This window comes from Anas acuta, chromosome 12, assembly GCF_963932015.1.
Source record: "Anas acuta chromosome 12, bAnaAcu1.1, whole genome shotgun sequence".
Lineage (NCBI taxonomy): Eukaryota > Metazoa > Chordata > Aves > Anseriformes > Anatidae > Anas > Anas acuta.
Genome location: NC_088990.1, coordinates 18434838 through 18451385, shown reverse-complemented (window position 1 = coordinate 18451385; position 16548 = coordinate 18434838). Strand labels below are relative to the sequence as shown.

Below are 16548 nucleotides of genomic sequence, written 5' to 3'. Positions count from 1 at the left end.
AAGTGAAATTACCTTCAGTTATGGTCATGCAGGGATTATTCTAATTCCTGTAACTCTACTTGTGTGCATTAGTCCTTTTACTGCTCGCTAGTGCTTTTTTTGGTATTTTGTGTGGCTATACTTCATGTTCAAGCACCACACAGTTACACGGCACAGTCGGGCAGGCTTTCCTGGGGAAGAAGGCTAGACAGTAATTTCTGCTCCCTGTGAACAGATATCAGATGACATAGAAATAGTCACTTTCATTTCCTTCTTTCACATTCAAATCAGGTATGTAGCTCTGTAAACAGATTAAATGCAATTTTGGATCCTGTGAAACTGTCAGTGTAATCCTTTGGTCAAAGTACGAACAAATAAAAGAATAGGCCTTAGCCAGAGAGTTCAGCCACATCCGGCTTTTAAGATCCAACATTTTCAGCAGGTATCAAATTTAGAAAGAGCACCAAAATGTTGCTTTTCTGCTGAGGAGAGGCTATCCTGAGTATATGCCATTGACATTTGGGCATGATAGCTGTTACTCTCAAACAGTGCTTATGTGGGAACAGATTTGCATTGTCAGCCTTCTTTGGTGTTTGACAAGGAAATGTGGGTTCTGCTCTTCAGCTGTTCTCCCTCAACCAAAGGAGTCATTTCTTACAATTTCTCCCACTACTCTACCTGCTTTTGTGATGAATGTCTGGGTACTAGCTGACCTAAAACACAAAACCTTTCACATGAACTGTCTCCAGAGTAGTGGTCTCAGGGAGCTGAACCAGCAGCAGTAACACCGAGGTATTTTCAGATTAAGGTTAAAGCCACCTAGCCACAAGTATCACTGCAAGGGTGGAAAGCTGAGGTAATGAGCTCGGGTCTACTCTGTGTCTACAACTCCTGCAAAACACATTGCAAAGACTCCAGTCTACACAGGATCAGTACGAAAGGTGGTCTCTGCCATAAAGATAACATACAGGATAGAAAAACGTGAAAAACAGATGCAGCAAATGCAAGAGTACAGGTTGCAAAGGGCTTATGTGAGGTCTTAAAAATGAGCTAAACATATGAAATTAAATTCTAAAAGAATTTGGAAAGAGACATTTGGGTTTCATACTATATTACTAATTTAAAGAATAAATACTTTGTGGGATTAAAACATTAAGAAAAGATTTGAAGTGAAAGAAGTACATTTATTAAGCTCAAACAGCACTGCACAACCATAGATCAAACAATAAAATAGGGCACTTCATATTTCTTGCAGGAATGCTAGATTTGCTTCTCCCATTTCTTATGTATTCATTATGAAATTTGTTCTACTGTAACCCAGACATAATTTAAACTATTCCCCAAAGTTTGGTTGGAAAAAAACAAACTTTAAAGGCAAATATGAACTCAACTAGCATGTCTTTCTGGAAACAAAGATATGTTTTGGTTAGCATGAGCAATATTTCAGAAGATGGATCAATTTCCATTCAAAAGGAGATGAAACAAATTTAGAAATCTGATTCAGTGATGCAGTTAGATAACAGCTCACATGCTTAACACTATATATGAGCTTAACCACTTTCCTGAAAAAGTATTCCCATTTGACATAAATCTCCAACAAAACTCAAATCTTTTCAGAGGAGATCTACAAAACTGGTAGACAGGTAGGGAAGAATATGTTTTCAGTTGTTCCGTGAGCAGAGCCTCCTGTAGCTCTAGCAGAGCACCAAGCATCATTGTCACACAGGTAGCTTTGTAGAATTCCGCTGGCACAAACCTGGACACTCCTCCACAAAGCGCTCAGTGCGCAGACACAAGAGGCCAGCAGTTATCTAATGGTTGTTCAACACGACCCAGGAAAGGGGCAGCTTATGTTTGTTTCCTATTGGACTGCTGACTGCATAAGGAACACAGCTATCCATGGCATGGAATAACATCATTTGCAGCTTTACTGCTAATGTCAACGCTGTTGGAAAAGCTGCATGGAAAATAAACCACAACCTTTATGGAGGTGGTTTCTCTAACACAGGCCAACACTTAGTCTTGGTGCCAGAGCAACACAGGGAAAGGACCCAGGATTGTTCATGCTGTGCTGACTTCAAAGATAAAGGAAAAAAGAAGTTATTTTTCATTGTCATTAGCTGCTTTTTTTCTCTTTGCAATGTTGTATGAGAGCAAACACCTGGTTATTTGGGGGTTTGCTCAAATCGTCTGACAAGAGTTAGTTTATTAAAAACTATTAAGATGATTTTACTGTATTCAATATCTTCCTAATAAGATTTCAAATTTAAACTATAAAGTTCTCTTCTGAGGTTTGAAAGATTAATAAAGAGACCTCAGCAACTTTACATGACCAGCATGACACATTACTTTTAATGAGAGAGTCTCTAAGTGAGGAATCTCAAATACATTTGTGACAGAATACATTAAAGCTCATGCCAGTGATAATGGCCTCCTCTACAAACAGTATTTTCATAATGAATACAGAAAGTTTTCATGGTGAACAGTATCCGTTATTTTGGCTTAGTGCAATTTTGGACTTTCTTTTTGTTCTAAAACTATCATTTACAATACAGCTGTTAGTTCTGTTTAAGCAATGACAGGCACGTGATCTTCACAGAAGTGAAGTCACCATTCGGGAGGTGTGACAAAAGCTTATGGCCATCTCAGAGCAGAATTTTATTATTTTGACTTTTAATTCTATTTAAATACATTTTAAGACTCAATGTAAGTGAAAGGCAGCACTACATGGTTATAACCACAGACACTTAATATGTTGATTTGTATCATTTAAAATGGATTAAGTTTAACTTTACACCTAATGTTTAAGTGTGAACTGTTTAATTTATTGAAACCAGAAATAATTTTACAATGAATATTTTCACTATTCGAGCTATATGTTTACAGTGAGGATTCAACTTTTCTTTGATAACAATCGCTTTCATCTCTACATTCCCCTTTGTGTTCCTTATGCAGTGGCACGATCTTGCAAAATCTGAGTTGCAAACACTGGAGAAGATTGTTTAAATCTAAGTAAACAAAATAGCTGTTCCAATGGATCCTTTTCTTTTGATCGGGTTTTAGGGAAAAGAACCCACAATGCAGCCTTTGAACTTAAATGCCTTTGGAGTGCTCTTTTTACTCAGGACAGCCAAAGGCATAAAAGCTGATTCATTCAAAATTAACGTTAGCCAGTTTTTCTCCTCTCCCACTACTCTGTTAACCAAAAGTTCAGAGCATGTGAACACAGCAGTTCATTTAATAATGCTAATAAGTTATTTGACAATAAATTTTAAAGGAACGTACAGCCTTTCACTTGCCACTATACTGCTTGTACATCTGTCCTGTGGCGCTCAATGCATGTACAATACCTAAATGACAGCAGGGATTCAACTCTGCTTGGAAAAGAGGACTGTAAGGAGTGATGAGACAGAAGCGAGGACGTTTTTCCACTTTGTTGCATTTACATCTAGGAAAGTTTGTATTTATGTATTTGTTTTTGTCAGGGATTTGAATTTTTTTGTGTCATTTATTTTTCTGGGAGGCCTTCCCAGTTATCTGCTGTTGCCTGCTGAAGCATGAATCCTGGGAAAATCGTAGCTGCTCTAAGGAAAAAAAAAGTTGTGACTATACAAAAAAAAAACAACTTTAAATCCCTGCCAAATGGTCCTGGCCTGCAAATTCAGTACAGTATTCAGTCCAAGGTTATTTTTGCCATGGCAAGGTAGTTTCTTTGAAAGACAGATGCTTAGCTGTGCCTTACTGTCCCACAGTAGGTGTCTAGATCCTGATCTATGCATTTCCCCTCACAAAGCAATTCCCATTAGTGAAGTCCTGATTCAGTTTAAGCTAACTTACAAATTACTGCTAAGTTAGATTGCTGCGTTGATACCTTGGCCAAGTTTTGGACGTGCTCGATATATGTATTTCACAAAAGACTCAGCCGAAGTTTAGTCCATGAACTGAAAACAAACCCCCTTGTGCTTTTCCTGGAAGCTACCCTCACATCAGAGACGTTCATTAATGTTGTACTTGGATCTCAAATCTGAGGGACTGCCTCAGAGTGCTGTGGGGCATCTTCAGCTAGAACTGACTTCAATTGCAATTGTGGGTGCTCAGCATGCCTAAAAATTAGGCCATGTATTTTTAAAAGCTATCAAACACTGTGTTGTTAAAATAACATCTCTTTTTTGTGTGGCAGAAGAAGAAAAAAATCAAATGAATTTTTGCTGGCTCTGCAAATAATAACAATCACTGTTGGCATTTGTTTATGAAAACAGGTAAAAAAATAACAAACTAATATTCTCTGCTCTGCCCCACACTGAACTATACATATAGTTGTATTCAGTGAAAGCGTTTGTGCCTCACCTAAGCTGAAATAATTTCCCAAAGCAGTTTAATGCACTAACGAGTCACATGCATTCACACTGGCAGTTTTACACAGGAGCGTGTAGGTGGACTTTCACTTCATTTTATTACACTGTTATGGGTTTTCTATCGCAGAGAGGGAATTAACAGAGGAGCCAAGGGCTGAACTGACAATGTAGACTGAATTAGCATTTCTTTTATCAAGCAACGTAGAATGAGCAAATACCAAAACGTGTTATTCTAGTTTAAGGCTACACTGAGAATATATTATTTGTGAATGCTAACACTGACACTTTTAAAACATTAGAACTTGTTTGTACTTGTTAGATAATACTAATTTGCTCGGTGATGCCACACTATAGTCACCAAATATTTTAGATTACATCTTACTCCGCACTGAATGAAAAGTTAATAAAAATACACAAGTTAGTAGTAAAAGGCAGACCTGGTTTGCTGTTGTCAACATGGCACAGCGATTTTAAGACTTCATCTGCATTCATCCTTGATATGCACACTCAAATATACAACGTGGCAAGTCTCATAAAAGCAACAATAAAAAAAATGTGTTTTCTAAATAATTTTTATGCCGCATAGCATGCGCAGAACATACTCTTGCAAGTGGAAAAGAATTGGATACAAGTCACAACACACCTATGCAAATAAAATACGCATTAAAAGAACAGAAGAGTATTTGGCTCTTTCAGATTATATGGTTGTTGGTACTAAATACATGATTATATTTCTCACTGACAACAGCACGGACAGTAACAATAAATGCAGGTTAATGATGATGAATGGGATCAGCAGGAACAGCATGGCCAGATTTGCATTTGCTCCTGTAGTGACTGCAGGGCTCTGCACTGGGTGACAAGATGGTTTCTTTTTCAAAGTTTACCATGTCAGTAGCATGCCATTCTTTTGAAAGGTGATTTCTGCTTCATAGCAGCTTGTTGCCTCCCTTAAAATTAAGGGAGATGGAATTGTGTTCTTTAGACAGAGAAACTAACATATAAACTGGCAGTCTTAGTTCCAGTGATTAAGTAAGAAATATTTGGGAAAACATTTAGCCCTATGTTACTTCCGATTTTCTATAATGAAAATTAAATTTTGGAAGAAGGAATCACTGATTTATTTCAACTTATGTAGCCTTTGTTTAAAATAGGATGAAGAAATAACCTGATTTGGAGAGAAAAAAAAAAAAGTGTACTTTTCCAGAGAACATTTGACAGAATTATCTAAGGGCCAGGTCTAAGGGACTGATTGTGGTCTAAGGTTGCAAAACACTTTTTTTTAAATGCAACTTCACACATGACAGCATTTCAGATAGGAAATAGTGTAAGATTTCTAATTTAAGTAAAATGAATTGTTGCTTTGGGAACAAGCTAGGAAAAGTGTTTGTATACATCCTAGCAGCTCTTTAGGGGTACCATCAACTAGAAAATGTTATGTCTTATGCAGAAGGAGGAATACCCATCATCAGTGAAAGATAGGTCTCTTACTTTGATGTTGCTGTCTTCTGGAATCTTCTGAACCACCACACTGGAGGACCATGTGCTTTTTAATTATTAATTTTCAGTGAGACAGACGGATTATCTTGTTTTTCTTGGCTTTGGTTTGCTTGTTTTTGCCCCCCCCCCCCAAAAAAAAAATCCACCAGCTACTACTACAACAAAAAAATCATAAACTTGTCATAACCTGGTAACATTACAGTGGCCACTTTGAAGAACGGTCTGAAGAGTATTTGCCAAACCTTTTGATCCCTAGTAATCAGAACAGAAGTGCCCAAAATCCAGAGATTAAAGGATTAGGCCTCAAGAAAGACTTGTGGTATTTCAAGAAAATGTGACTGATGCTCACCACTTATTTTTTACAGTTCTGATGAGATTTAGTGTTTAAGGTCCTTTCCTGTTCAGACATAAAAGCTGCTGTAATCAGAGTATTACTAGGAAAAACTACTCTGTTTGGGGATTCAATATGTTTAAATTGTTGAGCCAAGGTTATTGTTTGGATTAGGTTAGAAAGGATGACACAGAAATACGTAAGCTCCAATAGCAAAGCAGAGAAGAACAAAGAAAAATGTTTGTATTTGTAAACAGCATTCTGAACACCCTAAGCAAGCTAGTTACAGCTATATAATCATCATCTAGAACAACATAGCAACTGGATGTTGTATGTGTCTACACAGCTACTGGAAACAAGACAAATATTTCCATCAAACCGAAACCCGTATGAAAGCAGAACTGGAGGCACTGGAGATGGAAAAGACTTACTAGGTCAGCTTGCCCATCCCCCAGGCCTGTTGTCCCTTGAAATCCATGTGGTCTGTTCACGCACACCTCCTCTGCTTCTGCCACACCAACTTGATGCATAACAACTAACATCCATCAGTGTCAGTACACTAAAAAACACGTGATAACAGTCTATACTAACAGTAAACCGTTTTAGGATATTTGCTGGTAAAGTCAAAAGATTTTTTTGCAGGCTTCCTATGCCCAAGCAGTTAGCAGCTTTTCCATAAGAAATACGTGGCTATTAATAATACTTGTGGAGGAATTAGAGAGCCATGAGGAAATATCAGCATGTATTTTTATACATTACAAAAGGTATTTTAATACATTACAATATGCAATCATGCCATTTCAAACACCACTGGATTATTGTTACTGATTTTGGGAGAAAAATCCAACAGCTGTCTGGGAATTCCCTCAGTGTCTGGGTTATTGATTAAATAGCTTAACGTTGTCTAGATCCTACCACTCCACTAATGTTTGAAAATGATCGTTGGTAAACAAGTTTTCATTATTTTCTCTGTAATTGCACAGAATTATGTATTTTATTAAAATTAGCCTGATTTGGGGGTGAGATTGGCTGTTACTACTCCTGAAGTACTCCACAGAGTATGTACGAAATACCAATTCTATCTTTTAAAGTAAAAACTAAGATGGGTCAGTGCAGCCAACCCCCCCGACTTTCCAGAAAACTGCTAAATATGAAATTCCACATATAATTCATTCCAAAATTCTGCTCTTCCTCCTTGCCCCTCCAGGAAATTGGAACTAGAAAAATGAAACAAAAATTTAAGGTAGGGAAACTATTCTAGTGTGAAGTGGGTGGGTGCAAGTGTTGCAGTGGCTTGTTACAATGATGGGATTGGATGCAAGTTTGACATCCTCTGTGGTACATTTAGGATAGATAGATAGATAGATAGATAGATAGATAGATAGATAGATAGATAGATAGATGAACATTGCCTGTTAACTTTACATTCCTTGCCTGTCTGCATGTGCTACAGTCAGCCTGTCTCTAGTTTACTTCCTTGTTACTTGGTTCAGCCTGCACAGGCTGTGGTTTTTGTTCTCTGTGAGGCTCCCTGTGCATGCCCTGCTTGTGAAGCAAGCAGATAAGAGGCATGGTGTGAACGGCAGCTTATGTCACGTGGACCACGAGATATGGCAGCGTTGTGTGGCACACTGCTGCAACAGAGGCAGCCCCAGTAACACAGACCTCCTTTGAGAGTGGATTGGATTGCTTTGGATTCACTTGCCTAAAAACGTGGGTGTTGACTGAGAAAAGTACCAGTATTCAGAGCTGAGAATGTAAACATAGTGCAGTAAACAGTCTATTCATGACTGCTCAACCCAGAGCTGGGTAATCTAAGCAGTACAGACTGTACTGGTCAAAGAAACTTGCATACACGTAAGAATGACACAGTTTGCCTCTGTAAAGCATCCCTCTTTCCCAGTATGGAGGGTTCAACAGGCTGCAGTAAGTCCTGTAAAAGCCATTTCCTTCTAGAGTTGTACTCAGGTAATATTTTATCACAGGCCTCTCTCATATATGTGAGTTTAATTGAATTTAGTTCTACCACATTACCAAGGACAATATACAACCCTTAATGTAATTGTTGATCTAAAAATGGTAAGCCTTTTGCATACATATGATGCTATTTAGGCTATTTGTTTAGCACAGGCCTAAAAATAAACAAAACACAACTTCAGCAATGGTATCAGTTGCTGTCTCTTTGACCTGATGCATTAGCAACGATTTTTATGGAGGAACATCTTCTCCAAACACTATTGTTCCTCTGTTTCTGACAAGTAGTATGTACATGCATGGAAATCCTGTGCTTTCCTACACTGTTAGCTATGGATGGTATTGAAGTCTCTACTAAATGTCACAACTTTTATGAGAGGCATGGAAAATTCTATATAATGAATGTTGAAGACACTAAGCCAATAAGAATATACTAGGAGGAAAAAAAAATAAATCTAAACTTGTAAAAATAACAGGTTAATATATAAAACTCAAGTTTTTATATTTTTATTTTGAAAAGGAAAGTAGTCCACACTTGTGCTTGCAGAAAGAAGAGGGCCATAGGTAACAAATAATGCATGTTCTTTGATCTAATCAAAAGCAAACACTGTATATTGATCCTCAGCTGTCTTCTGCAATAAACTATTCTAACAGCATATCAGCAACACATACCCTTCTGTCCTGAACCACTCCTACCAGCTATACTGATCGAGCTCTTTTGTTCTATGATCTGCCTCCTCCTTTGCTGAAAGATCAACAATGGCAATGCAGTGAACCACTTAACTTGGAATGCATGCATTTTTGTTAGAGCCATTGGGTTATGAGAACAACATCATCCTGAAGAAACCTTATAAAATTAAAAATAATGCAGTACGTGGAAGCTACAGAAGAATGAAGATTTACAACCACTAATCATGGAGGGATACTAGCAATAGATCTCAACTATTGCTCAAAATGATCACAAACATTGATCCATTTGAAATACAAACTCTGTTTCAAAATGACAAAAATGTGGTATTATAATCATGATTTTTAGGTTAACGTTTTAGAAATGATTAAAGGGAAACTGGGAATCTGCTAACAAATAATGTCAGATAAATCTCAGACCATACCAATGTTTTGTTTTCAAGTGCTTTTTTCAGATAAATTAAATAAATTCTGCTAGCTCTGTAAGTATCTCGCTATTGGTTGTCCCTTCTAATATAAGCCTATTCTCTACCCAGTTACCAACTAAGTATTATAGAATTAACCACAACTGTTAAGGTCACATCAAGTCAACATCAAAGTGGTAAAACCTTAATGGAGTAGGGGATAAAGAATATAACAATCTCTTTATTTCTGTTTTCTGCATCTCTGGAGAAATACTTTAAAGTTCACCAAGAAATACTTATCTAAACATATTCATCTTTTCATATTATTTTAAATATAGGTAGTTGAATTTTAAATCCAGTACAACTGGATTTAAATATTTCAATAAAATAAATCGTATTAAATAAATCATGTTGTGGATCATAGAGAAATGTGCAAATCTGCAATCCTAATACGTATGTATGTTATCATTCCCAGAGGGCTCTACACAAAAAGAACTGTGTTGCTGTGTTTGTTAACATATTTAATCATTTATGATACAATAAATTACCCCACTTTTGTTTATCAAGTTAGCTAAAAGCTAGCTAAAAAAAGTGGCTCTAATCTCTCTAATCTCAACCAGTGATCTTGTTGCCTGCATATCTAACTAGCAGAGATCCTCTAACTAATGTTTATGCCATTTTTAACGTCATGATCTTATACAGTTATATTGGATGAAAACTTCAAAAACAGTGGGTATCTTACCAAAATATTTGTCTGCAAAAAGAAAAAAAAATACTTTTCTTTTGAAAAAAAAAATTGTTACCATTTGGAACGAGCATGTTCATCCTTATAGCTTTCATATTGGCATTATAGCTTTCACCTTGTTGGTATTCTCTAGCTTTTCTGTTTCTCTTAAAGTCCCCCAAAACCTCATTTTGGTTATGATGCTATAATCCCTCTTGGAATTGACAATTTATTACTTAACAAAACCTGTCTTTCCCTTGGTGCAGGTCCAGTTTCGTCTATTGACCTCTCTCTTCCTTGTTTCTCCAAATCAAAAGCCTAACCATTAGAGTTAAATTCTGCATTTTGTTTTTCAAAGGCCACCACCCATTAACCTCTTGCCATTCTCACTGACCAAAAAAAAAAAAAAAAAAAAGTCTGTAACGGTCTGAATTCTTGTCTGTTTTTTCCAAAAGCTCTGTAATTTCTTTTTCATAGGCTCATCCCTTTCCCCTTTGTATCAATACCAATGTTAACATTAAGCACTTTCATTTTCTATATTGGTATTTGTATTTTTTGCCTTCCGCTAATCACATTTGTCCTGTCTTTCATTTCATCGCCATTTATCCCATTACAATTCATGTCTTGGTGCTCAAAGTTAATCTCCAAGCATTTCTTCTGTTTTGCAACTAATACTTCTGCAGAAATCAGAAGTATTCAGAAGTATTATATATCAGAAATCAGAAGTATTCTTCAACTATATGGCCCCTCTGTGTTTAATCAGTTAAGTCCCTGTGATTTCTTCTGTGCATATCTCTTCATTAAAAGCATAGTCTATATAATTCAGGGTATACTATTGTTACTGTATAGACATCCAGATATACATATGTGACTGTACATGTGTTGCAGAGACAGAAATGTTAATGAACTAACCCCATCAAGGCCATCCAGATCCAGATCTCTGACCCTTAGGCTCAATGCAGCTCAGAATGGTGCTTTTCTGATTCTTCCTCAGAGGTGCAGGGTTCAGAAACTGCCAGGGAGGGAAATCAACAGTAGGGCATCATCATCTAGAAACGTGTGAAAGGAAAACAGCTGAATGAGCAGGTGAGTGGGAGTACAAACCATGTGTGAAAAGGGGAACGAGCCAGTAGCTGACTGGGAGGGAGAAATGCATCAAAATCAAACAGCGTGGGCGTGAGGGACAAAAATAATGGAAAGATTCAAAAACATAGCGGAGGACAAGGCTAAAAAGAGACAACAATCACAGAAAACTAAGAACAGAAAATGCACAGATGAGAGAGCACGAGTGCAGTAAACGGGGTAGGAGTGGAACAATTGCCATATTGAAAAGGTGATGACGGATGATACGTGAGGCCAAAAGGCTTAAGGGCAGAGTTCTAATAACTATTTAGTGCAATGACGGGTGTAATGCCACCTCAGACCTCATCACTTCTCCCTCACCCAAACTCTTGGCAGCCCAGCGATGCTGGGAGCCGCTTGGTCCCTGTCCTCTGCTCTGGGAGCCGGTCCCCCTCAGGCCGCAGGCTGTGTCAGGGGGCTCCGGACACGGTGTGTGTGAGGAAACGGCCGACCAAGCCGGGGCCGAAACGTGGCTGCCCGCGCCTGCAGCAGTGCCCCTAACGTGCCGCGACGGGCACTGCCCCCGCCCCCGGGACCCAGCGGCGCCAGAAGAGACTCGCCAAGGGCTACGGCCCGCGGTGGGGGCGACAGAGACGCCGGCAGCGGGGCCGGAGAGGGAGCGGCGCCCGCCGGTTGCCCGGGCGAGGGCGACGCCGCGCAGCAGCCGCCGCGCGAACAAAATGGCGGCGGGCGGCAAGAGCGGGGTCCGGCGGGGCAGCGGCAGCGCCATGCCCGGGGTGAGGCGGCGGCGGCTCGGGCGCGGGGCGGCGGGCACGGCGAGGGGCAGGCGGCCCGGCCGGGCCCCGTCCCGTCCCGTTCTCTGACTCATCCTCGCTGCAGGTGCGGAGAGCGCCCGACGGCCCCTCGCCGCCCGCTGGGAGCAGCGTGGTGAGCGGCGCGCTGCTGGCCAAGGAGGCGGAGTACAAGTAAGGAGGCGGGGGGCGGCGGTCCCTCAGCGCCTCACCGGCACCCCGCTAGCTCAGCGGGGCTTGCGGGTCATCCCCAGCGTCGGAATCTCTCAGCCGCTTTTACCAAATGCACGGATGAGAGTACTAAAAGTGGGGTTGGAACTTTTTTTTTTCCTCCTGCTGCTGCAGTGCAGCTTCCTACCGCTGTTTTGCACAGGAGCATCGGGGTTGACTGCTGCGCTAGGCCTTAAGTCACTCATGGGCATTAGATTTTTCTGCTTAAAAACAATAATAAAAGAGGTATTACTTTTAAGTTAGGAAGATCTAAATGCTTAAGACTGTTTTAAAAACGGCTTAAAAGTTCTGAAGCTTCAGAGAGACGCGAGGATCCCGAAAGGCAGCCCCAGTTAGAGACCAGAAAGCACCTTGCTGCCCTGGTGTAAAAGCACTCACACTCCTTCCTCTCAGTTCCCAGCTCCTGTAAGCAGTGAGGTGATCCAGTGTCCCGTTACACTACGTGAAAAGCCATAAAATGACACATGCAAAAACATGAGCATGTTTTAATCTATGTATATGTATGGTGATACAATTAAATGAATATATAATTAAAAGGTATGTGACTCCTGACCCAACCCCTGCTGCTAAGTACACGTAAGATAAGCATTATAAGTAAAAACAAAAGTGTTGAGGAATTGAAGACCTAAATGTGTATTAAGCAATGACATAACAGAAAGTAAGGGGCTCCCTTTCCCTCTCAGAATCAAAGTCTAAACCTTACTGTTGAATATGTATATGGTATTTTATTATAGATTTGACAGAAACCCAGGAAACTGTTGAATCAGTTTGAATAATATCCTGAAGTATATTTGGTAGTTCATTTGTAGGAGTTATTACAATTTCATTTAGTTAAGACGGATACTGTCATAATTACATCTATACCTCAAATCTTTCAGAAAGTCATTGACAAGCATTTGTACTTTCAGGCGACTGAATGCAGAATTAGAAGCAAAAACAGAAAAACTTGTGCGTCAGGCTGAAGAAGTAATGGTGAGTACGCTATGCAGACTGTTACATAACTTAGCCTTGGTTCACATGCACACAGGTTCAAGTTTCAAAAGAAATTATTTAGACCATGACAACTAAAGGTATTTTGGTTTCAAATTCAGTCTAAACTTTACTTCCTTCAAAATTGTGAATGTCTACTAAAGACACATGCAGGAATAATTTTTGTGTAAGTTCATCAGGTAGGTAGATGTTCACAAATGCATAGAACACTTGTGCAGATTTATACATAAAATCACATAAGAACATTTTATGAAGTTTAAGTAAAGTGTCTGCAGATGTTTCCATGTCTTAAATAAAATGTTATTTTAGTATTTGAAAAACAGATACTTCTGCAATAATCCTAGTGAAATAAGATCTACATTGTTCAAGCTGAAAGGAATATAAAGAATAACAAAAAGAAAATATGTAGTTAGTTAAAAGGAAGCTTTCTTAAAACAGAAAAATTTCCTGTTTGTTGGTAGTATCTTTTAAAATTGTTTTGGCCGTGTACCAATTTTTATATTAAAATTGGGCAAATTATGAAAAAGGGAGCAGGGGTGGTCTGGTTTATACCCAAAACGGTTCAGAGAAGGTGCTCTGAATATTAGAAATATTTATTATAATGTCACACTTCAGAAAAGGCCTAGAACCCAAATCCTTAAATATTCTGGAAAGATACATGTAGTTTGTCTACTGTTGAAACTTCATTTTTGTGTCCTATGAAAACATGTTGCCCTCTTGAGCTCTGATAAACTGAGGTTAACTGCTTGGCATTTGAGCAGAAGCAGGTGAAACATCCAAAATAGCATCTAGTTTCTTCCCTTTAGAAAAACAGCAGCAACAAAACCACTTTTTTCCCCTCCTCTAAATGCAGCAGCAGATCAGATATTCTTGGGACACTTAATATACCACATAGCACTGCCCGACTGCACAGATATAACAACAAAAGAAAAACAAGTCTAAGTTTAAAAAAGAAAAACTAAACAGGACAACTGCATTTAGTTATGTTTTCTAACTGTAACTTAGAAACATAAGCTAGCTGAATGTGCAGTGTTAGATAGGCTAAATTGTTTTCTTAAGTACATAAAGCATATCAGTGTCCAAATTATAGCTGTATTGCATAAAATAAAACAAAGATTTATTTTTAAGGGTTACTCTAAAATAAATAAAATTGAAAATTTGTTTCACCTGCTCTGCATTTGCTTTTCCATTTCAGAAAAAAATAAGAAAGGGTAACAGCATCTCAGATGATAAGTTGGGCAAAAGTTTTATGGTAAAAAGGCAGTAATTACATGTTGTGGAACAGAAATAAATGCTTGGGGATATCAGCGGTATTTTAATTTCTAGCTATCTTTTCCTATGTTTGAAAAATTCATTTCTATGGTAAAGTTTCCGTTTTTTTCCATAGAGTATAGTTGTGATCTGTGATTTAAGAATTTATATTTAATCTTTAATGATTTATACTGTCTTTTTTTTTTTTCTTTTTAATAAAGAAAAGCCAACAGGAGACACTATCTAGACCAATTTCAGTACAAACTCAGTTACATGAAGATGACAGACAGAGGTATGTGCTTCACAATTGCTTTGTATAATTCATGGCGAATCTTTGGCCATGATCTGCACACCTTGACTTGCCCTATTTGTGCTCCAGTTTTGTCTTATTTTTGCAGCATACTGTATTAGTGGAGTCTGGATTTTATGCTATTTGAAATAATTGATACTAAACAACTATTCGTTGTGTTTTCAAGGAAGTCTTAATTTTGCTGAAATACTCTATCTAGGAGGCTAAGTAGCTCTGACATCTGTAAAAGTAGGAGCAAAAGTAGCAGTCTTCTTTACAGTACAAACCAGTAGACACTGAGCAGTAGATATTTTGTAACCAGTTCAGCTGATAAAACAAAGAAATGCTGGTTCTCTTCGTTCTAATTTAACTTGGCTTAAATGCTTGTGGGACAGGAAGTGTGTGATAAAAAACAACACAAAAAATGAAGATAGACAAACCTTCAGCTGCCACCCTCTGGTATTGGGATATCATTACACTTCTGAGGCCCACATGCCTTTGGTCTGTATGAATTGGGCACAGCTGGAGGTTTTGGCCTGTATGTTCAAATTTGTTACCTCTAGACTGGATACCCGACAATATTTACTTAGATGTTCAGGGGCATTATTATTTACTCAGTTGTTCAAGGGATTATATATTGATAACACACAAAGTGGGTGGATTTGAGATACACTAATATGCAGTTTAATCAAAGATCTGAGCTGGCAGATTCCTAAAAAGATACAAGGTTCAGACTACAAGCTGTTTCAAATGTTAAGCTGCAGTTGGGAAATGGTTTTGAAGTAGTATATATGAAAGTCTTCTAGAGATGATCAATTAATTACTTTTGTGCAAAGTAAAAGTGAAAAAAAGTTTTCAATGACCATAAGAAAGCTTTTCAGTACACAAAAAATGAATGACTACGAGTCTGTGATGGAAGCCTGACTACACCAGCAAAAAACTTCACTGCTGTAATTATGATTATTCCTGAGCCGTTTTGAGGCTGTGTGCGTCAGTTGTGGAGGTGAGGAAGAAAACAAAAACCACATGTATTATCAGTATAGCTGTGCTTTGCAAATTTACTCTAGATCTTTCTTTAGTTTTGTGTTCTGCTGGATGGCTTTTGACTACTGGACAGAAGATTTTTAGGAACTTCAAACCAGAGTTTGGTTATAGGGCTGTTTTATAAGGTAATGTGATCAGAGGAATCAGCCTGACAAAGAGAGTTAACAGCTATGATTGTATGCATTTGAAATAAATGGAAGTGCTGAAATAATTAGGAAAATGTTGGCAATTAGCACATCAGAGTAGCAGCTAATCTACCAATTACTTACGTAAATTAATAGGTCTTAAAACAACCACAGTCTGTGTTCTAGTAAACATTTATGTAAGAGAAGAATTGAAATCCCATGGTGTAGTGGGAAAAAAAAATAGAAATGTGTGCAAAGAATTGGGCACACTGATCATCCATGAGTGAACATTGAGGCCATTCAATTAGATTAGCTCCAAGTATTTAATATATTTTTTTCCAAAATTATGCAAGCAAATATGCCACAAATCTAAAGGAAGCACTTAAGATAATTTTGAAACCAGTTTCATTGTTTGCTTTATGGAGAATGAACGCTAAAGCAACTGGAAAGAGCGGCAAACGTTGAAGCAAAGAAGGAAATAGAATCAGAAAAAAAAAAGACAGGTTAAGTGCAAAAAAAATAGTAAGAAAAGTTAAAAAGAAAAGGTAAAAATATTTAAGCCACTCTCTAAGTCAGCATGTGTTTTAAAAATAAGTCATTCAGGATTTTATAGCTTAATTTTTGCAGAGAAACTCGAATAACATGGAGACAAAGCCGCTCCAGAGACACTGCATTGAAATCAGCTCTTGTTTACACTTTCACTCTTCAGCGCATTGCCAGGCTCATGGCGCTGGGATCTGTATGCGCATGGGCAGGCACGCTATAGGCTTGGAATAGGATTAGCAAACAA

General features: G+C 38.3%; 1 protein-coding gene across 4 annotated transcripts in view; it reads left to right on the top strand.

Annotated features, from left to right (window-relative positions):
* Positions 1-16548, top strand: part of TEX9 (testis expressed 9) — a 49912-nt gene that overhangs the window by 14734 nt on the left and 18630 nt on the right. For 2 of the 4 annotated variants that reach the window (XM_068696262.1, XM_068696264.1), the window contains exons 1-4: positions 11574-11813; positions 11917-12002; positions 12968-13031; positions 14522-14592. In XM_068696262.1, the coding sequence (XP_068552363.1) occupies positions 11757-11813; positions 11917-12002; positions 12968-13031; positions 14522-14592 (278 nt within the window). In that variant the 5' untranslated portion in view covers positions 11574-11756. Of the gene's footprint in view, positions 1-11573; positions 11814-11916; positions 12003-12967; positions 13032-14521; positions 14593-16548 lie in introns of those variants that run through there. The other 2 variants (XM_068696261.1, XM_068696263.1) reach the window with 2 other exon arrangements.